Raw genomic sequence first — 27,357 nt, 5'->3', positions numbered from 1 at the left:
ATCTTCTACTGTCCTGTCGTAAAGCTACAGCCAAGCCTTCAGTTGGTATAACACCTATATATGCATATATATTGGCTTAAATTGCATATATACTGGCTTAATTTTTTTTGACGATTAATAGTTTGGAAGGTAGGCTGATGTACTATAGGTATAATGTCTGTTCAGCACCAAAAGTAAAGAGTTCATTCCCTTGTATTTCCCCCCTGAAAATAATATGACATCATTTACCATATATGTTGCCCACGTGGGTGGCTGTATACATAGATATAACAGTTGAGGTTTTGACTCCATGGTATATTGCAATAGCATTACATGGCTGTAGTATTAAAGGCAAAAAAAAACTCCCCTCTAAAATAAAGTATTTAGTAGATGAAAGACCGTCAAACATTTTCCAGGGAAATAAGGATTTATTTTTTCAGAATTTCTCTAACAGACTAAAATACATTTAAAACATAGGATTTTATGGTGGTCTGTTGGGACCCTGAGGGTATATCATTGGCTGGGTACTCCAAACATGACACCCCTCCACATTACAGGTTATCAGATATCACGTGTACTGAAGATTAATGTCACTTGGGATTATCTCCTTGTAACAGATTGGTTCCATTATGCTGACATGTTGCTGCCTCACAGGAACACCCTAATGACAGCACCAGAATAACACCCTGCCCAGTCATAGCTAAAGCCTACTGACACACACCAAAATGCCATTTTAACCATTAATTTAGTCTCTCGATGGAATTAATGTCTCCCTGTCCCAGGCTGGACCCAACAGTGACTTATTTCCATAGGTGCTTTGCACGAACAATGTAGTCACCAGAAAAGACACTCCTTGCAGTCGACTAACAGAACACTAAGGTTTAATTAACTTTACTTTAACGCTTATATTGGTCAGTCTAAGGCACTATCTTCATGTAGCAGATAGCAGAGTGGCTTAACTGCTAACATTTCTAGAACTGCCTTGCCTTCCTCACTGTAAGACACCCTTCTGAAGACACCAGCGCAACTTCGGGCAAAGTTTACAGACACCGACGCAATCAGTGATAGTTGACAATTGCAATTCTCATTTAGAAATTATTGATTTAATTGCCCTTTAATGCCTTTTTTGTCAATTGGGTGAAATAAATCACGTCCTTTGGTAAGTTGTTGACAAGTTTCTTGTGCAGAATTGCAGGGGAATAGAGCACTGCCTTTCTGCAATTACCCACAAAACTTTCTAAATATCACAAAGATAAATATACAATATAGAAAAAAAGAACAACTTTTTTTTATACTTTTCCTAAAAATTTTAATCTTACATTTGGAATATAAAATGTATATACAGTACAAGAATGGGCGATATGTTTTAAATATAATGCACAAATATTTCCTCATATTTTATCATCTTTACATCATACAAAACTATAGGCTGCAATTAAAATTCATTGATTCCCTATGGTTTGATGAATTTTTAAAAATTATTAACTGAATTTGAATTGAATTTGCATCTACATACTTCTATATATGTACACCTACTAGGAAATTCTCACAGCAAATACAGGCTATATGTACAAATGATGTTATTCATGTGAAATACTTTTATAATGATAAAAATTTGCATATATATTCATAAATGTGCAACATATTTGATACAAAGGCAAGAAATTTTTTCTAAAGTTAGTTGGCCTTTCTATGCATAACTGAAAACGATGCAGATGTGATACATGCTGTAATACAGAATGTGGTATGCACATAGGAAAGTAAATGTCAATGTTTTTTGGGCCTAGTTTTGTTTAAATTTAATGAAATATTATTAAGCCATTATTCAAAACACCAAAATTATTACATAAGCTATGTTCACCATTATTTATTAACTCCTTGAAGATATCAAGAAAAATATGAATGATGATAAATCCTTTAACGTGAAGAAGACCACAGACATGACTGCAGCGTGTGAAAAGTACATGGTTCTGCTTTCAACAGCTTTTTGATGATTCAACAAGAAAGTTCAAGATGGCTACCAGAAAACATTCCAGGGCTATTATCCGACTTAAAAAAAAACTTTATGTGGCATCTGAAGCAGAGGATAAAACAAACATTCATCTTTCATCAAAGGAGGGCCCCACTGCATGGTGGTCATCTAAATATCCAGTGTTCTTATCCTGTTAGAAGAAATATAAAGTATTTATTAATTTATTAGTTGGGTTACTTAGTATTACATAGGGGCCTCCGTGGCTAAGTCGGTTAGCGCGCTAGTGCAGCGTAATGACCCAGGAGCCTCTCACCAATGCAGTCGCTGTGAGTTCAAGTCCAGCTCATGCTGGCTTCCTCTCCGGCCGTACGTGGGAAGGTCTGCCAGCAACCTGCGGATGGTCGTGGGTTTCCCCCGGGCTCTGCCCGGTTTCCTCCCACCATAATGCTGGCCGCCGTCGTATAAGTGAAATATTCTTGAGTACGGCGTAAAACACGAATCAAATAAATAAATAAATAAATAGTATTACATAGCATATTCTACATTTTTTTTATTATACGATGAAAGTCAAGTTTATGGATGGATAAAGTATTCACATGACACTGTCCAAAGAAGGTCTCCATCTTACATGAGCTCTTCTACAATGACAGTCGAAATACACCTGTTAGTTTGGACAAGTTTGCACCTGAACTAAAAACAAAAGAGAGACAGATTATAGCATGGTATCTGGAGATGCTATAATCTGTCTCTCTTTTGTTTTTAGTTCACGTCCAAACTTGTCCAAACTAACAGGTGTGTTTCAACTGTCATTGTAGAACAGCTCATGTAAGATTTTTAAAAACATTTTACATCATCAATTTGTACAGAAGCCCTTGTATTTATTTGATTGGTGTTTCGTGCCGTACTCAAGAATATTTCACTTATACAACCATCGTTATGGTGGCAGAAAACCGGGTAGAGCCAAGGGAAAACCTACGATCATCCGCAGGTTGCTGGCAGACCTTCCCACAGATGCTCTTGTAGTATTATTCATACTTTGCTTAAACAAAACTTCAGCTGAATCAAAAGGATACCTCAGCTGGTGATTTCTCCAAACTGGAAACTCATTTTCACAAACCTTAGTCATAGGTCAGACTTTATATAACTTTCTTTTCGCATATGACGACCAGTTTGGTGACATGATTTATGAAAAGGCAAGTTATGAAAAATAGGCTCATGTACTCATGTTTCGCGATTCTGATTGGTCCATCCACCTTAAAGGGCACCTTAAGAATGATTTCGTGGAGTTTGATTCATGTGTCATCAGAAAAACATGAGATGGAATCAAAAGTGTCATTTTAAGTTTTTTTTACATGCCTCTGAAATTCTATTTTTTCATACCAAACTTTAGGTGAAACACTATGACAAAGTGACATATCTGATCCCTTCATATAACTTTGTCAGTGCAAAATGATCATGATAATACAAAGAGTTTTTAACCTAAAATTTGGTCTGTAACAATAGACTTGCAAAGGCACATAAAGGCTATAAAATCATATTTTTCATGCTGAAACTTAAATTTTTCCCATAAGGGATACTTCAAACTTCACAAAAAACTTTCCCTTGGCCCTATGAGATTAATATCAAAATCGATCAAAATCAATCTGAATCTGGCAAAATCTGGCAATTAAAAAAAGCTACACTTTAGGTGACATACAGTACTTCTAATTTGGGCCCAATTTACTGTCACCTTGCATTGAAAAATTGCAATTAACCCTTACCAACACAGAAAAGAAGCACGCAGATCATAACCTCAAACGTCAGATTCCTTAGTGTCCTCATTGCTGGATCCCTTGGGTGTTCGCTTGACTGCCACAGAGTATACAGGCTGGTATGATGTTGAATAGTGTGACCGTGGCGTCTGGTCAATGGGGGGTTGGCTTGGTTTGTACGGCTGGACATATGGCTTCCTTGGGGCGTAGTCATCCTGTGGTTTGGAGCGATCAATGGGTGCTGATGATGGGTAGTATTGGGGCACGTAGGGTTTCTCTGTCATCGGTCGATGTGGAGGTTTCTCTTTGTCGATGGGCGAAGATGTCGGGTAGTATTGGGCGACCTGAGGTCGCTGCGGGGCATAAGACTGGGACATCTGGTAACAATTGGAGGAGACAAATTTAAGGCATTCTTTATGTTTAGAAATGGGGAAAAATCATTAATAAATAAATAAATTTATTTGAATGATGCTTACTGGTTTTGCTGAATATTTCACTTAATACTGTATCATGGCGTTCAAGTTTACAGGTGGAGGAAAATAAGTGCAGGAGGAAAAATGATTGCAGGAGGAAAATGAGTGCAGGAGGAAAATGAGTGGCAGGAGGAAAATGAGTGCAGGAGGAAAATGAGTGGCAGGAGGAAAATGAGTGCAGGAGGAAAATGAAAGCCAGGAGAAAACCATTGGCCTTTGTCGCAGGTATCCGACAAAGCTGGGGATTTAAAAGCAATGACATATAATGACACGATATGTATAATTTTTGTTAAGAATTTTGCTCAAGAAATTTTACATTTATATGAGGACAGTCATTGTTACGTGTGGGGAGGAAAATATTTGTGTCTGCCGTAAACCAACCACAACATACCATGGAACTCCTCAACCTTATTTGCTATCTGTAAGATGTTTATACAAGAATATTATGACAGCATTATTCTATGTAGACTGATAAAACTTATACTTTTTCTGAAGCCCTGAAATTGACCCAAGGGATCCAACCATTGTAGTTTTGTTTTCAAGATCAAATTTTAAGGTGCATTTGTAAATCACACTGAAAGTTGTTTGATCCTTGTTTATGTGAGTGAGTGAGTGTTTTGGGTTTAACGTCGTACTTAATAATTTTTCAGTCATATGATGACGACTTTTTCACATGCAAAGCGGTTCAAGGATTATACAGTTAAACACAAAACATCAATGTTATTTGAAAGTTTTACGTTAAAAGGAAACTAAAGAAAAACACAACCTGAGGTATGATTCTGATGAAAGACCACATAACACTGTCCATAAAAATAGTTTGTATTATTTTTTTTTAACCTAGTAAAATGCATTGGAAACCTTGGATCCTACAGTGCATACGGACCTATGACAGCATTCATTGAAAACACCTTGGAACAAACTAAACAAGTAAACAATATGGTTGCGATGTCACTGGAACCTTCTGCGTTACCACAGATAAGTGTAGAATGTGATACCCTGCTGGAAAAATTCTTAACAAATAAATGTAACTATTTTCCTGGACAGTAATTGATGAGTTTTTCATTTGATATATGCTTCATTTTAGACCATGATAAATACAGTAAAAACCGTTTATTTATTTATTTGATTGGTGTTTTACGTCGTACTCAAGAACATTTAACTTGTACGACGGTGACCAGCATTATGGCGGGAAGAAACCGCGCTCAGTTCATGGGAAACCTTCAACCATCCGCACATTGCTGACAGACCTTCCCACACTGTACTCAAGAACATTTAACTTGTACGACGGTGACCAGCATTATGGCGGGAAGAAACCGCGCTCAGTTCATGGGAAACCTTCAACCATCCGCACATTGCTGACAGACCTTCCCACACTGTACTCAAGAACATTTAACTTGTACGCGGTGACCAGCATTATGGCGGGGAAGAAACTGCGCTCAGTTCATGGGAAACCTTCAACCATCAGCAGGTTGCTGACAGAACTTCCCAAGCAGTACAACCATACCTGACTTGCTGTGCCATATGACTTGGAGCTGGTCTCCGATGGTGGAGGAGGTGCGTGTGACATCGGTTTGGTTGCCTCCACCTTTGGTTGCCACGGCATATTAGCGTTGTCCTTCGTTTCCTTCAGGATCAGTGCCATCAGGGTCACACAGATTCCTGCAAACGCTGCGCAAAATCCAGCCACAACATTGAATCCATATGACCAGGACAGGTAGTTGAGATGTGGGCGGGGCATCCAGTAAGGGTCTTTAGTCTCCATGGCAAACACCAGCGAATCAATGAAGATCATGGCAGCTGTGGGCGAGAACAAGGGAACATGTGATCACTGATTGACATGCAACTGGTTAGCACATCTGCACTAAAGAATACATTTTACTTTTCACTTACTAAAGAAAAAGCCACTGAGTGGATATCATTGCTGAAATGAATTTCTTTGTTTTTTCTTCACATCACTTTCAACATTAGTTCGTTCAAGTGAAGGATTTTATCGGGTTTCCACTGGGTGTATCTGCCACCGACAATAATGTTCCTACCCATAAAAAAAATCAAAAAAAAAAAAAAAAAAATCAGGAAATTTTTCAATGACTAGCTTTCAAGGCCGTAATTTTCAACATTTCCAAAAGTTTTATTTTTACGTATTTATCTAACTGATGTTTTATGCCGCACTCAAGAATATTTCACTTATACGACAGCGGTCATCATTATGATGTGGGGAAACTGGGCAGAGCCCAGGGGTAAACCCACGACCATTCCAGCAACTTTAAGCACCACCCAGTTTCCTTTTTAGCTTAAAGGCAAAGAAAACAATGAAATCAAGTATACATACCAAATGACAGACTACAGGAAAATAGTTTTACTTTCTACAATTTGTCTAAACAAATGAAATGGTTTTATAAATCATATTTTATGCTGGTCTGGTGGTGACAAAGAGGGTATCATAAGAATGTATTCATGAATCTATATGTACATGAATTCTGAATAATGCAATCTAGCAGTCTGTGTGTGATAAGTGTCTGATGTGGTGGCAAAAATCCTGATGTGGTGGCAAAAATCTGATGTGGTGGCAAAAATCTGATGTGACGTCACTATAAGTTGCAAATGCATTTCACTATGTTCAAAAAATTCTAAAAAAAAAAACAAACCTATGCTTACGGACCGTGGTTGAAGGTCTTTCTTCTGACATGTTCTTCACACCAGTGTTTCCTTTCCAGCTTAACCACATGACTTTGTGCGGACATTCAAGGGAAAGTAACTGATACTATTTTGGTGGTTTATTTACTTTAATTCTTCGACTGTTTTGCGTGTTTGCAAGGTGTATGTTCAAGCATTTTTTCAAGACATTATTATTCTGTGTTGACTGATAAAATTATGCCTTTGTGAAGCATGAAACCACTCCACCAATATAGTTTTGTCTGAAAACATGTAATTATATATGTGTATAAACTGCACTGAAAGTTGCTCTTTCATATGGGAAAAGGTTAAGGAACTACGGTAGCAGGTCCATTCCAAATCATATGTTATATGATATTTCCTTCACAAAAATAATTACTTTCGAGGATTTATCTCAAAATAACACTTTCAAGGACTTTCTAGGTCTTGAAAATCTTAAAATGAAACTCATGTACTTTAACTGTTTCAAGAACAATAAAACAGACAAGGTTCCTTCTTATTTTGTTCTTTTTCTCGATATTTTTATGTCTTTATTTGCTTGTTTTAGAGGGCTTTCTAATCAAACAAATATATCTTTAGCAGAAAAAAATTGCTGGGAGAGTCCACATTTCCAACAAAATACACAGTTTTAAATTTTTTTTCTTTTCATTTTTAAAAACAACAATGTAAATCGTTACCTTCTGATGGGCACCTGAAAGCGCATTTTTACCTGCCAAACTAAAGGTGAAATACAGTCATTAGTTACCTGTTAGTAGAAGGAAGGCAGCATTCCCAAACATCAGCCTGTGTTGGTTTTTCTTGTACAAGCTGTCTCGGGTGTCTTCTGGCCTGAACAGACCCAGCAGGATGGAGACCACGATGAGGAACAGCATACTGATGATGGTGAACGCCTGCACAAGACGGAACCATGCTGCAACCGCAAATCAGGTCAGAACAGGTAAGATCAGGGTAATTAGTGAGACAGTCGCCAAGTCAGTCTGTCAATGAATGCAGGGTGTCAGGGACATGGGTTCAATGAAAACTTCAACAATCAACACCTTCCAACAGGGTGCTTCTTATTAAAAAGGATTTAATGACGGTGGAGCATCGAGCAATCAGGGTGGATGGTAGGTTGTAATGAGGGTGGTTTATGGGACTAATGAAGATGGGGTATGGGAGTATGAGGGTGGGGTATCAAGTAATAAGGGTGGGGTGTGGAAGTAAAGTGGGTGGGGTGGAAGTAATGAGGGTGGGGTACAGGAGTAATGGTGGTGAGGTGTGGGAGTAATGAAGGGTGGGGTGTGGAAATAATGTGGGTTGGGGTGTGGGAGAGTAATGATGGTTGGGTATGGGAGTAATGATGTCAGGGTAAGGGGGTAATGAAGGTGCAGTATGAGAGTAATGAGAGTGGGGTATAAGAGTATTGAGGGTGTCATGTGGGGAGTAATGAGGGGTGTCATGTGGGAGTAATGAGGGTGGTATAGGAGTAATGAGGGTGGAATTTGGGAGTAATGATGGTGGGGTGGCAGAAATGATGGGTGGGGTAAACCATATGGGAGTAATGATGGTGGGGTATGGGAGTAATGATGGTGGAGTATGGAAGTAATGAGAGTGGGGTATATGGGAGAAATGAAGATGGAGTTTTAACCGTATGATGACTGACTGATGGAGTTGATATATGGGACAATGGGATGAAGTAGCTTATATGGAAGAACTGAGAACTGGAAACTGGTAACAATAAAGGCAGGGGATGAAGGCGTACGTGCAAGTAATGTAGAAAAGGTGAGAGGTGAGGTTGTCCAGCTAAAAGCAAAACCAACTGAACTCATCTGGTTGTAATCCACAGGTGTTTTAACTTGCAGAATTGACATTCAGTAATCATAATTAATCATGAAGTTTTTACATAAAGTTAGACACAAATTCTTACGCGGCATGATGTCCTTGGCGATGTCATGGAAGATTGTGGTATGGATCCACCAACAGCCGACATAAGCGGCCAGTGTCGGGTCCGCGGTTTGATGTAACCCGACAGACAGATCTCCCATAACCGGTGTTAGCCAGGGGACTGTGGACTCGCCGCCAGGACTGGATCCAATAGGGGGTAGCAAACGCCACGAAGAGGCTCAGGAAAGCCAGAACGGAGCAGAAAAAGCCCGTCCAAAACAGCCATTTCATTCCCTTCGCTTGTTTTGCCACGCTGGACGCCATCTTGGAATGCTTCGTTTGACTGTTTAGTTCACCTGAAGATGGACTAGTCTAAGTTTACACACGCGCAGGTAGAGGGGGGGATAAGGTATGCATTAGGTTTGGTGACCTACTTTGAGTCGGGATACAAGTAAACTGCGCGTTTTGAAATTTGTAATAAAGTGCGAATTTAGGAAAACATGTACAGGCCTATTTATTATCAAGTTGTCAAAACTTTTGATTCAGATTAAGAGATTTATTGTACGTAAATACTCGGATGTTTGTATTTGTATACATTTCACATTTAGTACAAAGCAAAGCAACTTGGTATCGCGCATGGCAAGTTGTGACAGGTGAGTAAGACGGAAGTTGACTCAAGGTGTCATAAATATATACCTGTAGGCATATGTTTTCCCTCACCGTAGGCTACTATTTATAAACCCCTTTATACATTGTACATGTATGGGGTGCGTGTACATCTACATATTGGCCTACATATATTGGCCTGTAAAATATTTTTCAGTTAATATAGGCCTATACTTTTATGAAATATTAACTACTTCCAACCTGTACAACCTCTCCGGTCGTACGTGGGAAGGTCTTCCAGCAACCTTCGGATGGTCGTCATGTTTCCTCCCACCATAATGCTGGCCGCCGTCGTATAAATGAAATATTCTTGAGTACGGTGTAAAACACCAATCAAATAAATAAATAAATACATCCAGCTGTATACTTGCATGCATATGCCTATACCCGACTGCATTTTTTTATGTTCCCAGCATCTTCACTCAACCAATCAGTCAAATCAACGACTGGTTAGACCAGTGATTCAATCATTCATGTATTAACTTAATGTGATTGATCAGTTCTTTTTGTACTGGATATTGGGCACTGAATCTATTAACGAACCAGTGTGTTAAACAATCAAGCACGCACTTGAAAAGCATGTTACAATCAACGCAATACAATACAGTAAAATAACGATACAATATTTTATTGAGGAACACAAATGTACATATTATGACGCTAAAAGACACATATAGACATATTTGATTTATTTATTTGATTGGTGTTCTACGCCGTACTCAAGAATATTTCACGAATACGACGGCGGCCAGCATTATGGTGGGTGGAATACCGGGCAAAGCCCGGGGGAAACCCACGACCATCCGCAGATTGCTGGCAGACCTTCCCACGTAGGGAAGCCAATATGAGCTGGACTTGAACTCAGAGTGACCGCATTGGTGAGAGACTGTTGAGTCATCACGCTGCGCTAGCGTGCTAACCAACTGAGCCACGGAGGCCCCCATATAGACATATATACATGCATCATGCAATGAATTTTTCCGTTTGGCGTTGTCCAAAGCTGTTTGCGATAAATGTGAGTAATCTAGGATGCAAATAAAGTTGAACTGAAAATTGTGTACCTTTTCTTTTAGACCTTTACAGATGTCATAGACGATAGACCAGCGAGAGCTGGATTCGAGCCGTTGATCTTTTTATATTGAAGACAGCAAAATGCATGGGATGTTTATCGACGGGCCGGCGTCAGCGTATCACTGAGCTTAGAGTCGATGCACACGATGATCGGCGCGAGGCAAATTTTAGTAGGCTACTTAGACGCAAGGCGATAGGCCTACATGATTCAATATTTAGAGGTTATATAATGGATATTTTTGGCAATAAATCGATCAGCGCAAATCCAAACGAGTTTTTCCTATACAAAGTATACACAATATCAACCTCATCTATGCACGTGTAACCATTCAAAATCGGTAGGCCTAATAAAGTTTCTAAAATTTATAAAACAAGGTCGCCTTAATATTATAAACTTTTTCAAACATCGGAATTATTTTAACACTATAAATAGCACAAGTACGAGTCTGATATTTACGGAAAGGCAGTAATTTTAAATTGCATGAGCTATTATTGGTAAATACATAAAATTTACTTGATTATCGAATATGTATTTTTTTTGCTAAAAGTAATCTCCGGTAGGCCTGTATACATGTTTATATCCGGTGGGTATAAAAAAAATGGGCCGCACTTCAACACTCAATATCTCCGAAGCCCTCTTACGTCAGCTTCTAACAATTTACACACTCAAAAGCCATCATGTTTTAAGTATACAGACCAAATTCCAATTTCATCCTTTGAGATCTCTGTTCATGGGACCAAAATCAAAATAGAGTCAAAACCACATATTCGGACATTTCAAAATAATGTTCTACCTTGTTTTATTTAAAAAGGTGATCAATTCCTTGTCCACCTCAGAGAAAACCATCTTGATTCAGCAAAACTTGTGCCTCTCTGGCAGAAGGGTCTCTCTCACACTAGGACCCTAGACAATTTTTCCAGACGACACTTGATTGACGCGTGTCACACAGGTGCAGCGCGCGCTCTACTCATGACACCTGATAGGTGATACAATATGGGTTACCGGAACGTGCGTTTTTGAGGTTATGTTTTAATTTCAACCCTGTAACACACTAATCAAGCTATGACCTTGAAAATTGGTCAATATATTAACAAAATCATGCCATTTGAATGTCTAAAGTTTGAAAGGGTTTGAACAAAGGATAATGGAGCAATGCAGCATCAAAGATTACGGCCCGTTTTTATATGTCCAACCGATATATAGCCTCTTGTAGATTTTATAGTAAGCTTTTGGTTTGTCTATTCTCTATTAGGTTAATAAGTCATTATTCAAAGGTAAACAACAACAAGTACTGTAGTTTTAGCCTAAATTTTGACAGCTGTTTAAGAAATGCTAAATTACTAAAATGTTTTCCAATCTAAAATATAAGAAATCCTTTATTAACTTTTAAGTCCGCTGCATATAATTGCATAGGTACTTGCACAAGTAAGGCTGATTTTGTGACTGATTCGAGAAAGTGAAGCGTGTTGTATGTGCTTCCCATTCCAGTGTTTTGAGACAAACGGACAGAATTCAGCCAAAATGTTTGGGATAGTGCTCGCAGGAGTTATCTCCCTTATGTCATCCCATAGGTGACGCCTTTCTGCTATTTCGTTCGTCCCGGCGAAAGCTGCGCGTGTGATGGTTTGTTTGCGTCTTGTACATGCCGTGAAAATTATTTTCACCCGTTTCTGTTTGTTTGAAGAAAGTCTTCTCCGAGTGCTTCGTCAGTAAGGAGCGTGGAAATGGCGAGCGTGTCGTATCACATCGCCCATCTTCTGGACAAGGTAAGTGATGTCAGAGAAATGCATCTTTCATGTCTCAACAACAACAACAGCAACGTGAAATATGTCTGTCTCATCGTCCCGTATCAAATCAGTTACCGCAGATGTAAACTCATCTATGCCTTTTTAGAGACTACGGTATTGTGTCTTACCGCTAATCTTTGACAACAATGCATAGATTTATTCTGATCGAGGTGATATTCTGATCGAGGTGATATTCTGATCTGATCAAGAACTCTGTCTGGAACTTCCGTACTCTTAGTCCAAGTACACTGACTGTTGGTGGGGGAAATGTTTGGGTACTCCATATTCATGGCTGCTCAACCACAGTTAGAGTCGAACAAGTTTGTCTCAATGATGTGGGCATGGGTAGCGGGGCCAATAACCACTCTACCTACCTCTAGCTGCTGAAATCACCGTTGTAATATATACATGTACCCTTCCATGTGACACACAGCATTTTGTAATAGTAACCCAATAAAGGGTCACTTCACGGGTAAAATGACTCCAGGCCATGTGGTACCTTCGTGTTTTCAACACAGCTGCTGGGAGAATACAATTTTAGGAATCTTTCCAAGAGCGGACTTTTTATTTTATTTTTTTTTTAACAGTGATTACCTTAGCCTTGTGAAATATTTTTGGTAAATGTCATTTTAAATTTTTGGGAATTGGGTAATATATAGTATCATAATTTGTACTATCTTAAATTAAGTCAACTATGAATTATGGAGTCTCGGAGTTCGACTGTTGGTAACGATTCAAGTTTTTCACGTGACCCTGTCAGGCAACGAGGCAAAAGGGTGGTTATGTTCAACTGATGACAGTATTGCCTGGAGGCATTTTACACAGGAAACAATACTTTATTGGATTATCATTACAAAATTTTGCTTGGCAGTTGGAAAGGCATATATGTTACAATGTGGGATTTGAGCAGCTAGAGGTAGGTGGAATGGTTATCTGGCTGTTAGCCGTGCCACACACCATTGAGACAAACATGCTTGACTCTGACTGTGGTTGAGCAGCCATGTATATGGCGCGTCCAACTATTTCTCGACCAACAGTCAGTACTCTCTGACTACCATACTTCGAATCGCCAGATTCAAGAGTCAGTCAGAGTCAGCCATGTAACTTTTAATCCAGCTCCTTGATCTCTTGTACATTAATTTTACAAACTAATGCTTACTTTATCAATCCGGGGGCCTTGAAGACCCAGGGTGCTTATCGTGCCAGCGCGGCGCAGTGACCCAGGAGCTTCTCTCCAATGTGGTCGCTGTGAGTTCGAGTCGAGCTCATGTTGGTTTCCTCTCAGGCTGTATGTGGGAAAGTCTGAAGCAACCTGCGAATGTTCATGGGTTTTTGGCCCAGTTTCCTCTCACCATATTTCTGGCCGCTGTCATATAAGTGAAATATTCTTGAGTACAGCATAAAATGCCAATCAGATAAATTTATAAATACTGTGTCAATCTCCATTTGCTGCTTTCGGCTGGTTAAATTTATGCACATTTTGAGTTACATATATCCAAAAATATAAGTCTTGAGTAGTCCATTTCTTTGACCAGACTGAAGCAGAATGCCAACGGTTTATCTCCACTGTGTGTCCAACCAGTTTTGATCACATGACTCCGAGAGCATGGTGGTCTATTGTTCTTTGAAGTTATAATTTGAGAAGCATGCTAAAATCTCTCTCTATTTCTGTTTCAGATGACGTCCAGCGATAAAGATTTTAGATTCATGGCCACAAATGACTTGATGGCGGAGCTTCAGAAAGATTCCATCAAGCTAGATGAGGACAGTGAGCGCAAGGTAAGCAGTTGCTGCGTGCCTACATGCTATACTTCATGTAAGCTGGACTGAAACATGAAAGCTCTTAAATTCAACTGACTTGTGGCATATTTTAATAGTCCTGGGCTTTCCCTGCATTCAGAATTCAAGACCAAAACATACATGTACTAGTCATATTTTACTGATTAATTTTACCATTGGATGATTTGTTGTTTTTCCTACGAATTACCAGGTGGTAAAAATGCTGCTGAAGCTGTTGGAAGACAAAAACGGGGAGGTGCAGAATCTGGCTGTCAAGTGGTAAGTCAATTAAGCCTGCTGGGGTGGCCTCCGTGGCCAAGTGGTTAGTGTGCTAGCGCAACACAATTACTCCAGAACTTCACACCAATGCGATCGCTGTGAGTTCAAGCCCAAATCATGCTGACCTCCACTCCTGTTGTACGTGGGATGGTCTGGTAGCAAGATGTAGATATTTCGGGGTTTCCCCAGGGCTCTACCCAGTTTCCTCCCATCATAATTCCAACTGCCATTGCATAAGTGAAGTAGTCTTGATTACGGTGTAAAACACCAATGAGATAAATAAATCAATCAGTAATTTCCATCACTGGCACACCAGCATTCTAGGTGACTGTGATCAGATATAACAGTTTGTTGTTGCAAATAAAAATCAGTAGGAAATAAAAAGTAGATAAATGAAACAAAAAAAGTAGGAAAAGTGGAGGGATTTTTTAGGTCTACTTTGAAATTCATATGGCTGTCACTCAATTCACATAGAGTGGGACAATTGTGCCACATCAGAGATATAGACAAAATTGATTCATGTATTGAGTTGATAATCTAGCTCCATATAAATGAACTGGCTTGTTCTCGTCTAACATGTATGGTTACAAGATTTTTTCCAGTTTCAGGAGATGAATCATTTTTGTGGAATGAACAGATTTCATTATCGGATTATTTTGGGGAGTTATTTGTGTAAGTAAGGCCCAGTTTGGCGTTTTTTTTTGTTATCAAGTCTTGTTTTTTTGCCTGTTTCAGTCTCGGCCCCCTGGTGAACAAAGTCAAAGAATTTCAAGTGGAGACCATCGTGGACACATTGTGCAGTAACATGTTATCTGATAAGGAACAGCTCAGAGATATTTCCCAGTATTGGTGAGTTTTAATTGACTCAGAAGCAGGAAACAGTACATCATATTTATCGCCAATGAATAGAGAAAGATTTTAGTGACAAGTATTTATTTATTTATTTGATTGGTGTTTTACGCCGTACTCGAGAATATTTCACTTATACGACGGTGTCCAGCGTTATGGTGGGTGGAAACCATGCAGAGCCGGGGAAATCCACAACCATCCCGCAGGTTGCTGGCAGACCTTCCCACATACGACCAGAGAGGAAGCCAGCATGAGCTGGACTTGAACTCACAGCGTTCGCATTGGTGAGAGACTCCTCGGTCAATATGCTGCACTTGTGTGCTAACCGACTGAGCCACGGAGGCCCCTGGTGACAAGTAACTTTCAGTTATTGCCTCAGTGAATGTGTCCGTGCTTGCCTCGGGAAATATAAAGCTGGTGAACAGTGTGAGTTCTTCCCGTAGTATACTTTACACCCTCTGTTGAAATAGGGAAAGAGAGATAAGAATACATGTATGTGGAAAGTTTATATAGTGCTTAATCAGTCCCCGATTTGGACGGACACTTGGGAATTGGCTAAATATGAATGAGGCTCATGGGGCATAGGTAGATTGTGCTCTGTTCTTGGGTTGTAAGATTTGCCTCCTACTGGTCTGGGCCCCTCTTAACGTTAAGAGGGTTTTGTGAAAGTCGGCCCTAGGATCTTGGTGGCTTGACAGAGCTGTTGTGGATATAATTTAGATGGGCTTGCATGAAGTTTCACTTGCCGTTCTACGATATGGCAGTTATAATGGCATTCACATACATGCTGGAAATTCACAAACGGTTAAAACACACACACACAAAAAAGATAGCTGTTGTATAAGTGAAGCATCGTAGGTTTTTGGCATGAGGGAAAAGTCAGTGAAATAAAGTCAAACTGAAAAGTTAGGAATGCTGATTAATGGGTAATTTTGCCTGTTTTAGAGTGACATGTTATTTAACTCATTATAAAACATGATCAATCAAGCAAAGTAGAAAGAAAAAAAAATCTAGTAATATTTCTAGTAAAGTTCAGTTTAAGATTTGCCTTGGTTCTATTTGCAGGCCTGAAGACTGTGATAAGTGAGTTACCGCCTTCCTCTACGGCGTTAGCGGCCAGCATTTGTAAGAAAATCACCGGCCGACTAACAAGTGCCATTGCTAAGGTAAGGAGTCAAGTGCATTTGAATAAAGTAAAATAGCAAAAAATGAATGAATGAAGCAATATAGAACATAGTCTGTCCTTGAATGTGTTCTTGGAATAGCTAATGTAGCCAGCCTATGTGTTCTTGGAATACTTAATGTAGCCTATCTATCTGTTCTTGGAACACCTAATGTAGCCAGTTGATGTGTTTTTGAAATACCTAATGTAGCCAGCCCAGGAGTTCTTGGAAAAGTAAATGTAGCCAGTCTGCGTGTTCTTGGTAAAGAATTTAACCTCCCCAAATTTTTTTGGGCATAAAGAGTGCTGCATGCCAGTGTGTTCTTGGAATGAAGAATGTAGCTTTCCAGTGTTCTCAGAATATACAGTGGCATGTACATGTAGCTTGTCACTGTGTTCTCAGAATATACAGTAGAATATAGCTTGCCAGTGTGTTCTCAGAATATACAGTAGAATATAGCTTTCTAATGTGTTTTTGGAATGTAGAATGTAGCTTTCCAATGTTCTCAGAATATACAGTAGAATGTTTCTTTCCAGTGTTTCTTTCCAGTGTGTTCTCAGAATGTACATGTAGCTTGTCACTGTGTTCTCAGAATATACAGTAGAATGTAGCTTGCCAGTGTGTTCTTGGAATATCCAGTAGAATATAGCTTTCTAATGTGTTCTTGGAATGTAGAATGCAGCCCGCTATTTTTTATAATTCTTCATGTATCTGATTCTCCTGACAGCAAGAAGATGTTTCCGTTCAGCTGGAAGCTCTGGACATACTCGGAGATCTGCTCAGCAGGTTTGGAGGTGAGTAGATCAGAAAGTCACGAACCAACAAGAACATTGAACATGAAGAGTGTGATCGTTGACAAATGGTCAAACGTAACCTCTTCGTTAGTCCAGTCAGGGTTTCACTCCAACTGTTTATGCAAATCCTTTAATATTAGCAAGTTTATTTATTTATTTATTTTCATTGGTGTTTTACGCCGTACTCAAGAATATTTCTCTTATACGACTGCGGCCAGCATTTTGGTGGGTGGAAACCGGGCACAGCTCGGGGGGGAAACACCACGACCTTCCGCAGGTTGCTGACAAACCTTCCCACATATGGCCGGAGAGGAAGCCAGCATGAGTGGACTTGAACTCACAGCGACCGCATTGGAATATTAGCAAGTAACTCACCCAATAGCACTACGGCTAAGTAGAACTCCAGTGCTGGACCCTTTCAAATTGTGAATAGATGCTTTCATATTCCCTGAATCCATTCCGATCGATTGAAATGTTGAAAACGGAGGAAAAATGGGTTGATCTTTGCTGATTGAACATCAGAAAATCTACTACGTTACGATGAAGCCACTGTTGACCTTGTGATGTCACGCCGGTGCATTCCCTGCAGGCATGTGAGGCTTCTCTGTGTACAGCACAGACCACGGGAGGACGATCTGTATACGTTTTCCTACCAATTTCATGATTATTCCATGCCCAACTGTGGCTTTGTGACTGGAGTAACACAATGCAGAATACTGTAAAACGCCACAGATTGAGAAAATATGGACCAGATCTCATCAAAAACACCTTTGATTACGCAGGCTCGATTGTAGTCGTATGAGACTTGCTAATTCAGCCATGCTTACTAAAATAAAAGGCCAATGGACGAGGCTTATATCTCCCCCCCCCCCACCTTACACACACAAAAGCCAAACAAAAAAGAAAAGAAGCCCAGATTTTCACTCCCCGAATGCAGAATTAAGATGTTCAGTACTTGCTTGTTTGAAACAGCAGGTAGAGCACAAACTGTAAGAACCGCTAACGTTTGCCCTGCAATGGCCACAAGACTACAGGGCAGCCCTCCAGCTCAGTTCACACCTGGCCTACAGGCCGCTGTGCGCGTGTGATACTCCATCACGTGCCATACCTTTAATTTGCATTTCTATGTGTTAACTAATCACGGTTTCCCTTCAGTATCATTCAAGCTTTTCCTGATTTTTACTTTTTTAAAACAAAACAAATTTCTCGTCACTGCAACTCACAAACAGCTGGCCCTACTGCTTAGATCCTCTTGTCGCAGCCAGTAGGCCTATCGCTCGAAAAAATAATGATCCACACCAAATTTTCCACGGGTATTACCTTAATTTAATGAACGTCCAATTCAAATCAGACTGGAGCACGTTTGCATAATCTATGGTGGCCGGTAAGGTGGGTAAAAATCGGCCATTGATCGCTCAGTCGCTATGTTGTAGGCCAGCATGCTTATCTAGGATCTAATACAACTGAGGTATCTTTCAAAATATTTGTTGTAAAACTGTTTTACATACATGTAAATGATTTTCAAGGTGTTAATTAAGAGGTGTACATGGAGGGGTAATAATAAATTAAGGTAGTGTCGGGAAAAGCACTCGGTAGGTAGGGCCAAATGCATGGATTCGGCTGTGCTTTGCAGGGCTGTTCATTACATAATTCTGACAGGTATTCACGCCATGACATCACCCGAACAGGGCTGCGTGGCCGACGAGATCAGCAAACAGTCCAACTTAAATGGTTTTTTTTAAAGTGGAACTAGTTAAAATAATATTTTTTAAAATGCAGTTTACATACTAACATAGTGAATATAATGTGTGTAAAGAACATTTAGGATGAAAATAAAGGCGTTGGGTTTCTCCTTTAAGCAGAATTAGGTAAAAAAAGAAGAAAAAAATACAGTGATGTTAATTGCAATATATTAGACGTCACTGATATATTTATTTGATTGGTGTTTTACGGCGTACTCAAGAATATTTCACTTATACGACGGCGGCCAGCATTATGGTGAGAGGAAACCAGGCAGGGCACCGGGGAAAACCCACAACCATTCATAGGTTGCTGCAGACCTTCTCACATACGGTAGAGGAAGCCAGCATGAGCTGGACTTGAACTCACAGCGACTGCATGAACTCACAGCGCTATGCTAACGCGCTAACCAACTGAGCCATGGAGGCCGCTACGTCACTGATATAGAATTACTCCGAATGCTGAATCCATTAATGAAGACAATACTGATTTTTTTCCCTTTTATTCAAACAGTAAATGATTCTAATCCCCATGTGTTATTGTTATTCCACACAGGCCTGCTGATAAGCTTCCATCACTCCATCATGCAGGCACTTCTTCCCCAGTTATCTAGCCCGCGTCTCGCCGTGCGCAAACGTGCGATAATAGCCATTGGCCACCTGGTGATGAGCTGTAACAACACACTGTTCGTGGAGCTGATAGAATTCCTGTTATCTGAACTCAGCAAGAATTCATCAACGTCCACCACCCGGACCTATATCCAGTGTCTCGGGGCAATCAGGTGAGGAATCAGGTCTTAACCGATCAACATGGAAGACAGGTGTTTCTAAAGCTATGCTTGTCTTTTGTGTGTAAGACTGGTTTCTCAGACGAACTGATGCACATTTAATCGGACATGGCCGACTCTTTTAGACACATCAATTCTTGCAAACAGAATTGTCTCCCTTTATCAGCGACAAGTGGTGCTCCTTTAGCTTGCAAAAGACGGTAAAATTTGGAACAGATACTAGTAGTTTTGAAATTAGAATATTACATTTCTTTATCAGCCTCTTGGAAAAGTAAACTTATGAGTATGTTGTTCTGGTCTAACCATGTGAGAAAAAAAAAAAGAAACTCCATATTACTGTTAGAATTACATATATATGGGCTCAACGGAGCAAAGCAGGTGTCGCAAATTTTAGAAGAAATAAGGTATACTAAATCACTGCTAATTTTAATGTAAATCCAACGATTGAATTAGAAAAAATGCTAGGAGTTTTCCACAGTGTGACGATTGTAGATTTAGTTACATTGGTGAAGGTTGTAGTTGAAATACCATCCAAGTAGGTATATCAGTAGATGTATGCCTGCCTTTCCTCTGTGAAGAGCTTTAATAGTGTCAGTGGGTAGAGTTGCAAAGTTTGCACATCATTTTGTAGATAATATTGCATTGGGGATGAAATATGCCATTGATCCATACACCTCCTTGTAATGTAGTTTGAAATTCTTTGAAAAAGTACTACATATGAATTTATAGCACAATGTTTTGTATTTTTAGCCGGCAGGCGGGACATCGTATTGGGGAACATTTGGACCGTATAGTCCCTCTAGTGGTGAAATTCTGTAAAATAGAAGACGATGAGTTGAGGGAGTACTGTATCCAGGCGTTTGAGTCGTTTGTTAGGAAGTGTCCGAAAGAGGTGACGCCGTTCGTGACTGATGTAAGTGATGAGCCCAGCAGTGTGGTAAATCATGGGAGATAATACCCAGTTTAAAGCTGAACTGCCAATAATGCTTTCAAATTTCCCGAATTTTGTTGTTGTCAGGCTTCTCCAGTGGAAATATTGTACACTAAGATTAAACAAATTCGCCCAAAGTGAGACAATAAAAGGCACTGGCATGTTATCAGCTGATAACTAATCAGGCCAGAGTTATTTCTATAACCCGAGAGCACCACAGGTTCTGCTGACATCACAGTAGTCCTGTTTTTTCCTTTTGGTGCAGAAGGCACAGGTGACCTTAGAGCACCTTATTGAAGATTAATGTAACTTAGTACAATGCAAAATGAGTAATGCTATCAGAGATGAGGTTTTAGGGGGAAAAAAAAAAATAGTAAGGATAATTCTTTTTCTGCCTCTGACAGATTATCCACATTTGCCTGGAGTACATTTGTTATGATCCAAATTACAACTATGATGATGATGATGATGAGAGCTCCATGGATACAGAGATGGAAGATGAAGATGAAGGGTGAGCAAGTATAACACAGGCCGCTCAGTGTCAATCATAACTCAAAAGTGAAAGTGAAACTTGAACTTTTTGTAACAGGAAAAATAAGGTTTAAAGTGTAACACATGTTGTGATGTAATAATAAAATGAAAGTGGAATATGCTTTCATTGTTTTTCAGGACTTCACTGCTTATTGGTGATTTGCTTTTATTGGCAAGTTTAGCTGAGTTGCTAAAACTGTTAACACGTATATTTTTAGAAAGTACAAAGTACAGGCATAACTAATGTTGTACCATGAGGATCTGCGTCCAATAACATGAAAAGCAATTTTAAACAAAATGTTTGGGATTGTATCTAAAAAAGTACAGACTGTATATTGTCCTTTGTCCTGTATATTGTGCATATAAAACGCAATGGCACGAGAGGGATGTTCAATCACTGAAATTACCAAATTCACGATTTCAGTACTTCATGTATTGGGGTGAAGTTTTGCCTTCATGTGTCCCCTACAGACAAGCTCTTTTCTCTTAACACCATGTTTAGCCGATCACCTTTTCTGTTGACACTTTATTCAGCTGAACCCCTTTCTGTTGACATCATGTTTATCTCATCATCTTTTATGTTGACACCCTGTTTAACTGATCACCATTTTTGTTGACACCCTGTTTAGCCAGTCACCTTTTCTGTTGGCATCCTGTTAAGCTGATCACCGTTTCTGTTGACACCCAATCTAGGTGATCACCTTTTCTGTTGACACACTGTTTAGCTGATCACTGTATCTGCTGACGCCCAATCTAGCTGATCACAGTTTCTGTTGACACCCAATGTAGCTGATCATTTTTCTGTTGACACCCTGTTTAGCTGATCACCATTTCTATTGACACCCAATCTAGCTGATCACAGTTTCTGTTGACACTCAGTGTAGCTGATCACCTTTTCTGTTGACGCCCTGTTTAGCTGATCACCATTTCTATTGACACCCAATCTAGCTGATCACCTTTTCTGTTGACACCCTGTTTACCTGATCACCGTTTCTGTTGACACCCAATCTAGCTGATCACCTTTTCTGTTGACACCCAATCTAGCTGATCACCGTTTCTGTTGACAGAGAGAGTGAGGAGGAATATAGTGATGACGATGACATGAGCTGGAAAGTCAGACGTGCTGCGGCCAAATGTCTTGACGCCATCATCGCCACACGGCACGAGATGCTGATGGAATTCTACAGGATTGTGTCACCAGCTCTTATTGCACGGTTCAAAGGTGAGAAATGTGATCGTCTGAGAAAAGAGATTGGCTAGTGCTGTGCTAGTTCATGACAAAAACCATAGACTAATTTGTATATCCAATGCTCTTCTGTCGTGTCTTAGGAACACACCTGCTAAATGTGAACTAAACTCGAAGGACGATCAAACACAGGATGCTTTCTGTTTTGTTAGATTAGAGTTCATCAGTATTTTAATCTCTTAGTTATCTCCCTTTAGAATTAAGAACGGTTATAAGGCAACATCTCACTGTATAATCGCTGGTAAATTACTGGTTAAAATTTTCTGAAATTTACATGTAGAGAATTTCTATAAGACAACCTTATGATTCCATTCTTTGAAAATGAGAAAATACTTAATTTTGTGTATAAGAGCATTCATGTTTTAAGTTTTTTGAGCCTGATGATGTTTTCCAAGCACATGTCAGAATTTACTCTGTGGTGAAAAAGTTTACTGAAGGCTCATGTTGAAAATATTTACATTTCGTTCGTTGGCGAATTTTTTTCACTAACTCAGCTGAGTTTAAGAAAAAAGAATGAAAAATTTGATATGTTCTAAAACACGAGCGCCTATCAAATGAAGTTGGTTGCCTCCAAAACAGCTCATTTTAGACCACGAAGCCATCGTGAAAGAAAAAAAAATCTTAAATCAAAATAAGTCAAATCTGTATCATAAACTTAATTTAATTTAATTTTCACAAATATATGACCGAATGTGCATAATTAAACATGTCAGGCTCATCATGAAGTTGTTTTGCAAAGTGTTTTGCCTTCTGTGTCTGTTAGTGAATGGGTTCGGATTTTTCGCACTGGTTTTGTATTGTGTTTGCAGAGAGAGAGGAAAATGTGAAGGTGGACATATTCCATGCCTACATCACCTTGCTAAAACAGACTCGCCCAACAGTAACAACAGACCCTGATTCCATGGAACAGGAGGAAGGGTGAGTCCATTCATGTTCAGGGGGATGATAAGGCTGCATCCAAGGGAACAAGAAATGACTGTATTTTAACAATCTTCAGCAGACAGTCGTGCCGAAGGTTTATGTCTCTATATTGTGTTATGACATGTGACAGTCATGTGACTTTAGTGCCCAGGGATTGTGGTATAATTCATGCTGGTCACAAACGGTCTCCAGTGGCCAAGAGTAGAGGGGTTTGAGCAGCTGATCAAAACATAGTGATGTCACGAAATATCAACCATGCATGCGTGGGGAGCATCGACCCTATTTATTAGGTCACGAGGTTGACACAGCACTTGAGCATTGGTCACAACTGTGAATTATCATGGATTTACTGGTCGTAAAGGCTACAGAATGTGGAAAATATTGGCAGAGGAAGAGAGAATGACTTAGTGAACATAATGTATTGGAGGTTTGCCCTATTAATGCATGTATGGGTTTATTTGGCATGGATTTTTTAACTCTGCACAACGCTGTTCTTGAATACCACTATTTTAACCTGGAAGACTCCTCGGCTGTGATCTACGCCTAACCCCATAATAAAAAGATCACAGCTGAGATCCTTGGCTACTGAAAGCCTAGACTTGTGTCCCTGCTGCCTCCTGTCATGGGTCTAGAATCAGCCAGATATCCAGATAACCTAAACATACAAGATTTGTTCATACCGTTTATGATTTCGGAATAGCTGGCAGTCAAATTGGTCAGTCATTTGCACTATGATTGTTAGTAAATTTTCTGCTTTCAGGCCCCTTTCCATGCTGCAGGGTCAGATTCATCAATCTCTGACAACACAATCTTTTTGTTTTCAGCCCTGCTTCCAAACTACAGGGCCAGATTCAGTCAATCTCTTATTACTCTGTGTTCTGTTTCAGGCCTGTTTCCATGCTACAGGGCCAGATCCCATCAATCTCTTATTACTCTGTTCTGTTTCAGGCCTGTTTCCATGCTGCAGGGCCAGATCCCATCAATCTCTTATTACACTATGTTCTGTTTCAGGCCTGTCTCCATGCTGCAAGGCCAGATCCCATCAATCTCTTATTACCCTGCGTTCTGTTTCAGGCCTGTTTCCATGCTGTAGGGCCAGATTCCATCAATCTCTTATTACTCTGTGTTCTGTTTCAGGCCTGTTTTCCATGCTGCAGGGCCAGATTCCATCAATCTCTTATTACCCTGTGCTCTGTTTCAGGCCTGTTTCCATGCTGCAGGGCCACATTCCATCAATCTCTTATTACACTATGTTCTGTTTCAGGCCTGTTTTCCGTGCTGCAGGGCCAAATCCCATAAATCTCTTATTACTCTGTGTTCTGTTTCAGGCCTGTTTCCATGCTGCAGGGCCAGATCCCATCAATCTCTTATGACTCTGTGTTCTGTTTCAGGCCTGTTTCCATGCTGCAGGGCCAGATCCCATCAATCTCTTATTACTCTGTGTTCTGTTTCAGGCCTGTTTCCATACTGCAGGCCTGTCTCCATGCTGCAGGGCCAAATCCCATCAATCTCTTATTACTCTGTGCTCTGTTTCAGGCCTGTTTCCATGCTACAGGGCCAGATCCCATCAATCGTGAAGGCAGTGAACAAGCAGTTAAGAGAAAAAAGCGTAAAAACGAGACAGGGCTGTTTTAGTTTGCTGACAGAGATGGTGTTGGTGTTACCTGGGGCGCTGACAGATCATATACCTGCCTTAGTCCCAGGCATACAGTACTCCCTGGGGTAAGGCGAGAACTTTTTGTCATTTCAAGGACATATAATAAATTGCAATTGACATCTTTGCATATGCGTGTAATTTGCTAAGTAGCAACAGTACTGTTTAAGCATTTATACATGGACAGGTAATATAAAACACTGACTGAGGTAAACTGACACAAGGCTGTCAATACTTCTGTATTTTTTTTATCTCTCCGTACTGTAGTGTCTTTTTTTTTTCAACAGTGGCTGTTTTCGTTATTGCCAATGGCTTTGTGGTCTAAAAGGAGCTGTTTTGCACGCAACCGACTTCATTTGAAATGTTTAGAAACGTTTGTGTTTTAGAACATACACGTATCAAATTTTTCATGGAAAAACTGCATTAATTTGATAAATCACCCAAAATTGCATCAAATTCATCACCAACTCCTGACCCTCCAGTGCTAAGCTGGTGAAAAAAATAGTGTGAGATTTATATGAGTAATTATAAATCACATATAAGTTAAGGTGATTTTTCACCATTTTCACCATTCACCATTTTTGTAGTACTGTTAGTGCTCTAGAGCAGTTACTCTTTTGCACCTGAAGGTTTTTTAGTGGACACATATTATTGGACGCTGTTCGAGTCATCCACATTATAGGACCATGTAACAGTTTTCTTGTGAAGTTTTTATATTTAAACTATTATTAAAAATGATTATTTTTGCTCTCGTTTTCAGAGACAAAAATTCGAGCTCGAACATGAAGATCGACACGCTGTCATTCCTGAACTGTATCTTCATTCATCATAGTCCCACAGTGTTCCATCCTCACATCAGGGTTTTGGTACCGGTAAGTGTCATTCCTGAACTGTATCTTCATTCATCACAGTCACTCAGTGTTCCATCCTCACATCAGGGTTTTGGTACCGTTAAGTGTCATTCCTGAACTGTATCTTCATTCATCATAGTCCCTCAGTGTTCCATCCTCACATCAGGGTTTTGGTACCGGTAAGTGTCATTCCTGAACTGTATCTTCATTCATCATAGTCCCTCAGTGTTCCATCCTCACATCAGGGTTTTGGTACCGGTAAGTGTCATTCCTGAACTGTCTGTTCATTCATCATAGTCCCTCAGTGTTCCATCCTCACATCAGGGTTTTGGTACCGGTAAGTGTCATTCCTGAACTGTATCTTCATTCATCACAGTCCCTCAGTGTTCCATCCTCACATCTGTGTTCTGGTACCGGTAAGTGTCATTCCTGAACTGTCTCTTCATTCATCACAGTCACTCAGTGTTCCGTCCTCACATCAGGGTTTTGGTACCGATAAGTGTCATTCCTGAAATGTCTCTTCATTCATCACAGTCACTCAGTGTTCCATCCTCACATCAGGGTTTTGGTACTGGTAAGTGTCATTCCTGAACTGTATCTTCATTCATCACAGTCACTCAGTGTTCCATCCTCACATCCATGTTTTGGTTCCGGTAAGTGTCATTCCTGAACTGTATCTTCATTCATCACAGTCACTCAGTGTTCCATCCTCACATCAGGGTTTTGGTACTGGTAAGTGTCATTCCTGAACTGTATCTTCATTCATCACAGTCACTCAGTGTTCCATCCTCACATGAGGGTTTTGGTACCGGTAAGTGTCATTCCTGAACTGTCTGTTCATTCATCACAGTCACTCAGTGTTCCATCCTCACATCAGGGTTTTGGTACCGGTAAGTGTCATTCCTGAACTGTCTCTTCATTCATCACAGTCACTCAGTGTTCCATCCTCACATGAGGGTTTTGGTACTGGTAAGTGTCATTCCTGAACTGTCTCTTCATTAATCACAGTCCCTCAGTGTTCCATCCTCACATCTGTGTTCTGGTACCGGTAAGTGTCATTCCTGAACTGTCTCTTCATTCATCACAGTCACTCAGTGTTCCATCCTCACATCAGGGTTTTGGTACCGGTAAGTGTCATTCCTGAACTGTCTCTTCATTCATCACAGTCACTCAGTGTTCCATCCTCACATCCATGTTTTGGTACTGGTAAGTGTCATTCCTGAACTGTCTCTTCATTCATCACAGTCACTCAGTGTTCCATCCTCACATCCATGTTTTGGTACCGGTAAGTGTCATTCCTGAACTGTCTCTTCATTCATCACAGTCACTCAGTGTTCCATCCTCACATCAGGGTTTTGGTACTGGTAAGTGTCATTCCTGAACTGTATCTTCATTCATCACAGTCCCTCAGTGTTCCATCCTCACATCAGGGTTTTGGTACCGGTAAGTGTCATTCCTGAACTGTCTCTTCATTCATCACAGTCACTCAGTGTTCCATCCTCACATCAGGATTTTGGTACTGGTAAGTGTCATTCCTGAACTGTCTCTTCATTCATCACAGTCCCTCAGTGTTCCATCCTCACATGAGGGTTTTGG

The 27,357-nt window shown here is 40.1% G+C and overlaps 2 protein-coding genes across 2 annotated transcripts in view; one reads left to right on the top strand and one right to left on the bottom strand.

Moving 5' to 3' along the window:
• Positions 1-1,285: 1,285 nt before the first annotated feature.
• Positions 1,286-9,015, bottom strand: LOC135463900 (uncharacterized). The gene is given in 7 exon segments (XM_064741364.1): positions 1,286-2,141; positions 3,712-4,079; positions 5,680-5,972; positions 7,594-7,758; positions 8,755-8,838; positions 8,841-8,873; positions 8,876-9,015. Coding segments are annotated over 6 exon segments (1,038 nt in total). The 5' UTR covers positions 9,003-9,015; the 3' UTR covers positions 1,286-2,141; positions 3,712-3,743.
• Positions 9,016-12,074: 3,059 nt separating this feature from the next.
• Positions 12,075-27,357, top strand: part of LOC135464235 (cullin-associated NEDD8-dissociated protein 1-like) — a 38,617-nt gene continuing 23,334 nt past the window's right edge. The window contains exons 1-13 of the mRNA XM_064741739.1: positions 12,075-12,215; positions 13,914-14,015; positions 14,227-14,294; positions 15,030-15,137; positions 16,186-16,309; positions 17,034-17,100; positions 19,396-19,621; positions 20,378-20,540; positions 20,963-21,069; positions 22,157-22,311; positions 23,145-23,253; positions 24,793-24,978; positions 25,671-25,782. Coding sequence (XP_064597809.1) covers positions 12,174-12,215; positions 13,914-14,015; positions 14,227-14,294; positions 15,030-15,137; positions 16,186-16,309; positions 17,034-17,100; positions 19,396-19,621; positions 20,378-20,540; positions 20,963-21,069; positions 22,157-22,311; positions 23,145-23,253; positions 24,793-24,978; positions 25,671-25,782 — 1,569 coding nt within the window. The 5' untranslated portion in view covers positions 12,075-12,173. The remainder of the gene's footprint in view (positions 12,216-13,913; positions 14,016-14,226; positions 14,295-15,029; positions 15,138-16,185; positions 16,310-17,033; positions 17,101-19,395; positions 19,622-20,377; positions 20,541-20,962; positions 21,070-22,156; positions 22,312-23,144; positions 23,254-24,792; positions 24,979-25,670; positions 25,783-27,357) is intronic.

Source organism: Liolophura sinensis, chromosome 3 (genome assembly GCF_032854445.1).
Source record: "Liolophura sinensis isolate JHLJ2023 chromosome 3, CUHK_Ljap_v2, whole genome shotgun sequence".
Taxonomy (NCBI): domain Eukaryota; kingdom Metazoa; phylum Mollusca; class Polyplacophora; order Chitonida; family Chitonidae; genus Liolophura; species Liolophura sinensis.
This window is presented reverse-complemented; position numbering and strand designations above follow the sequence as displayed.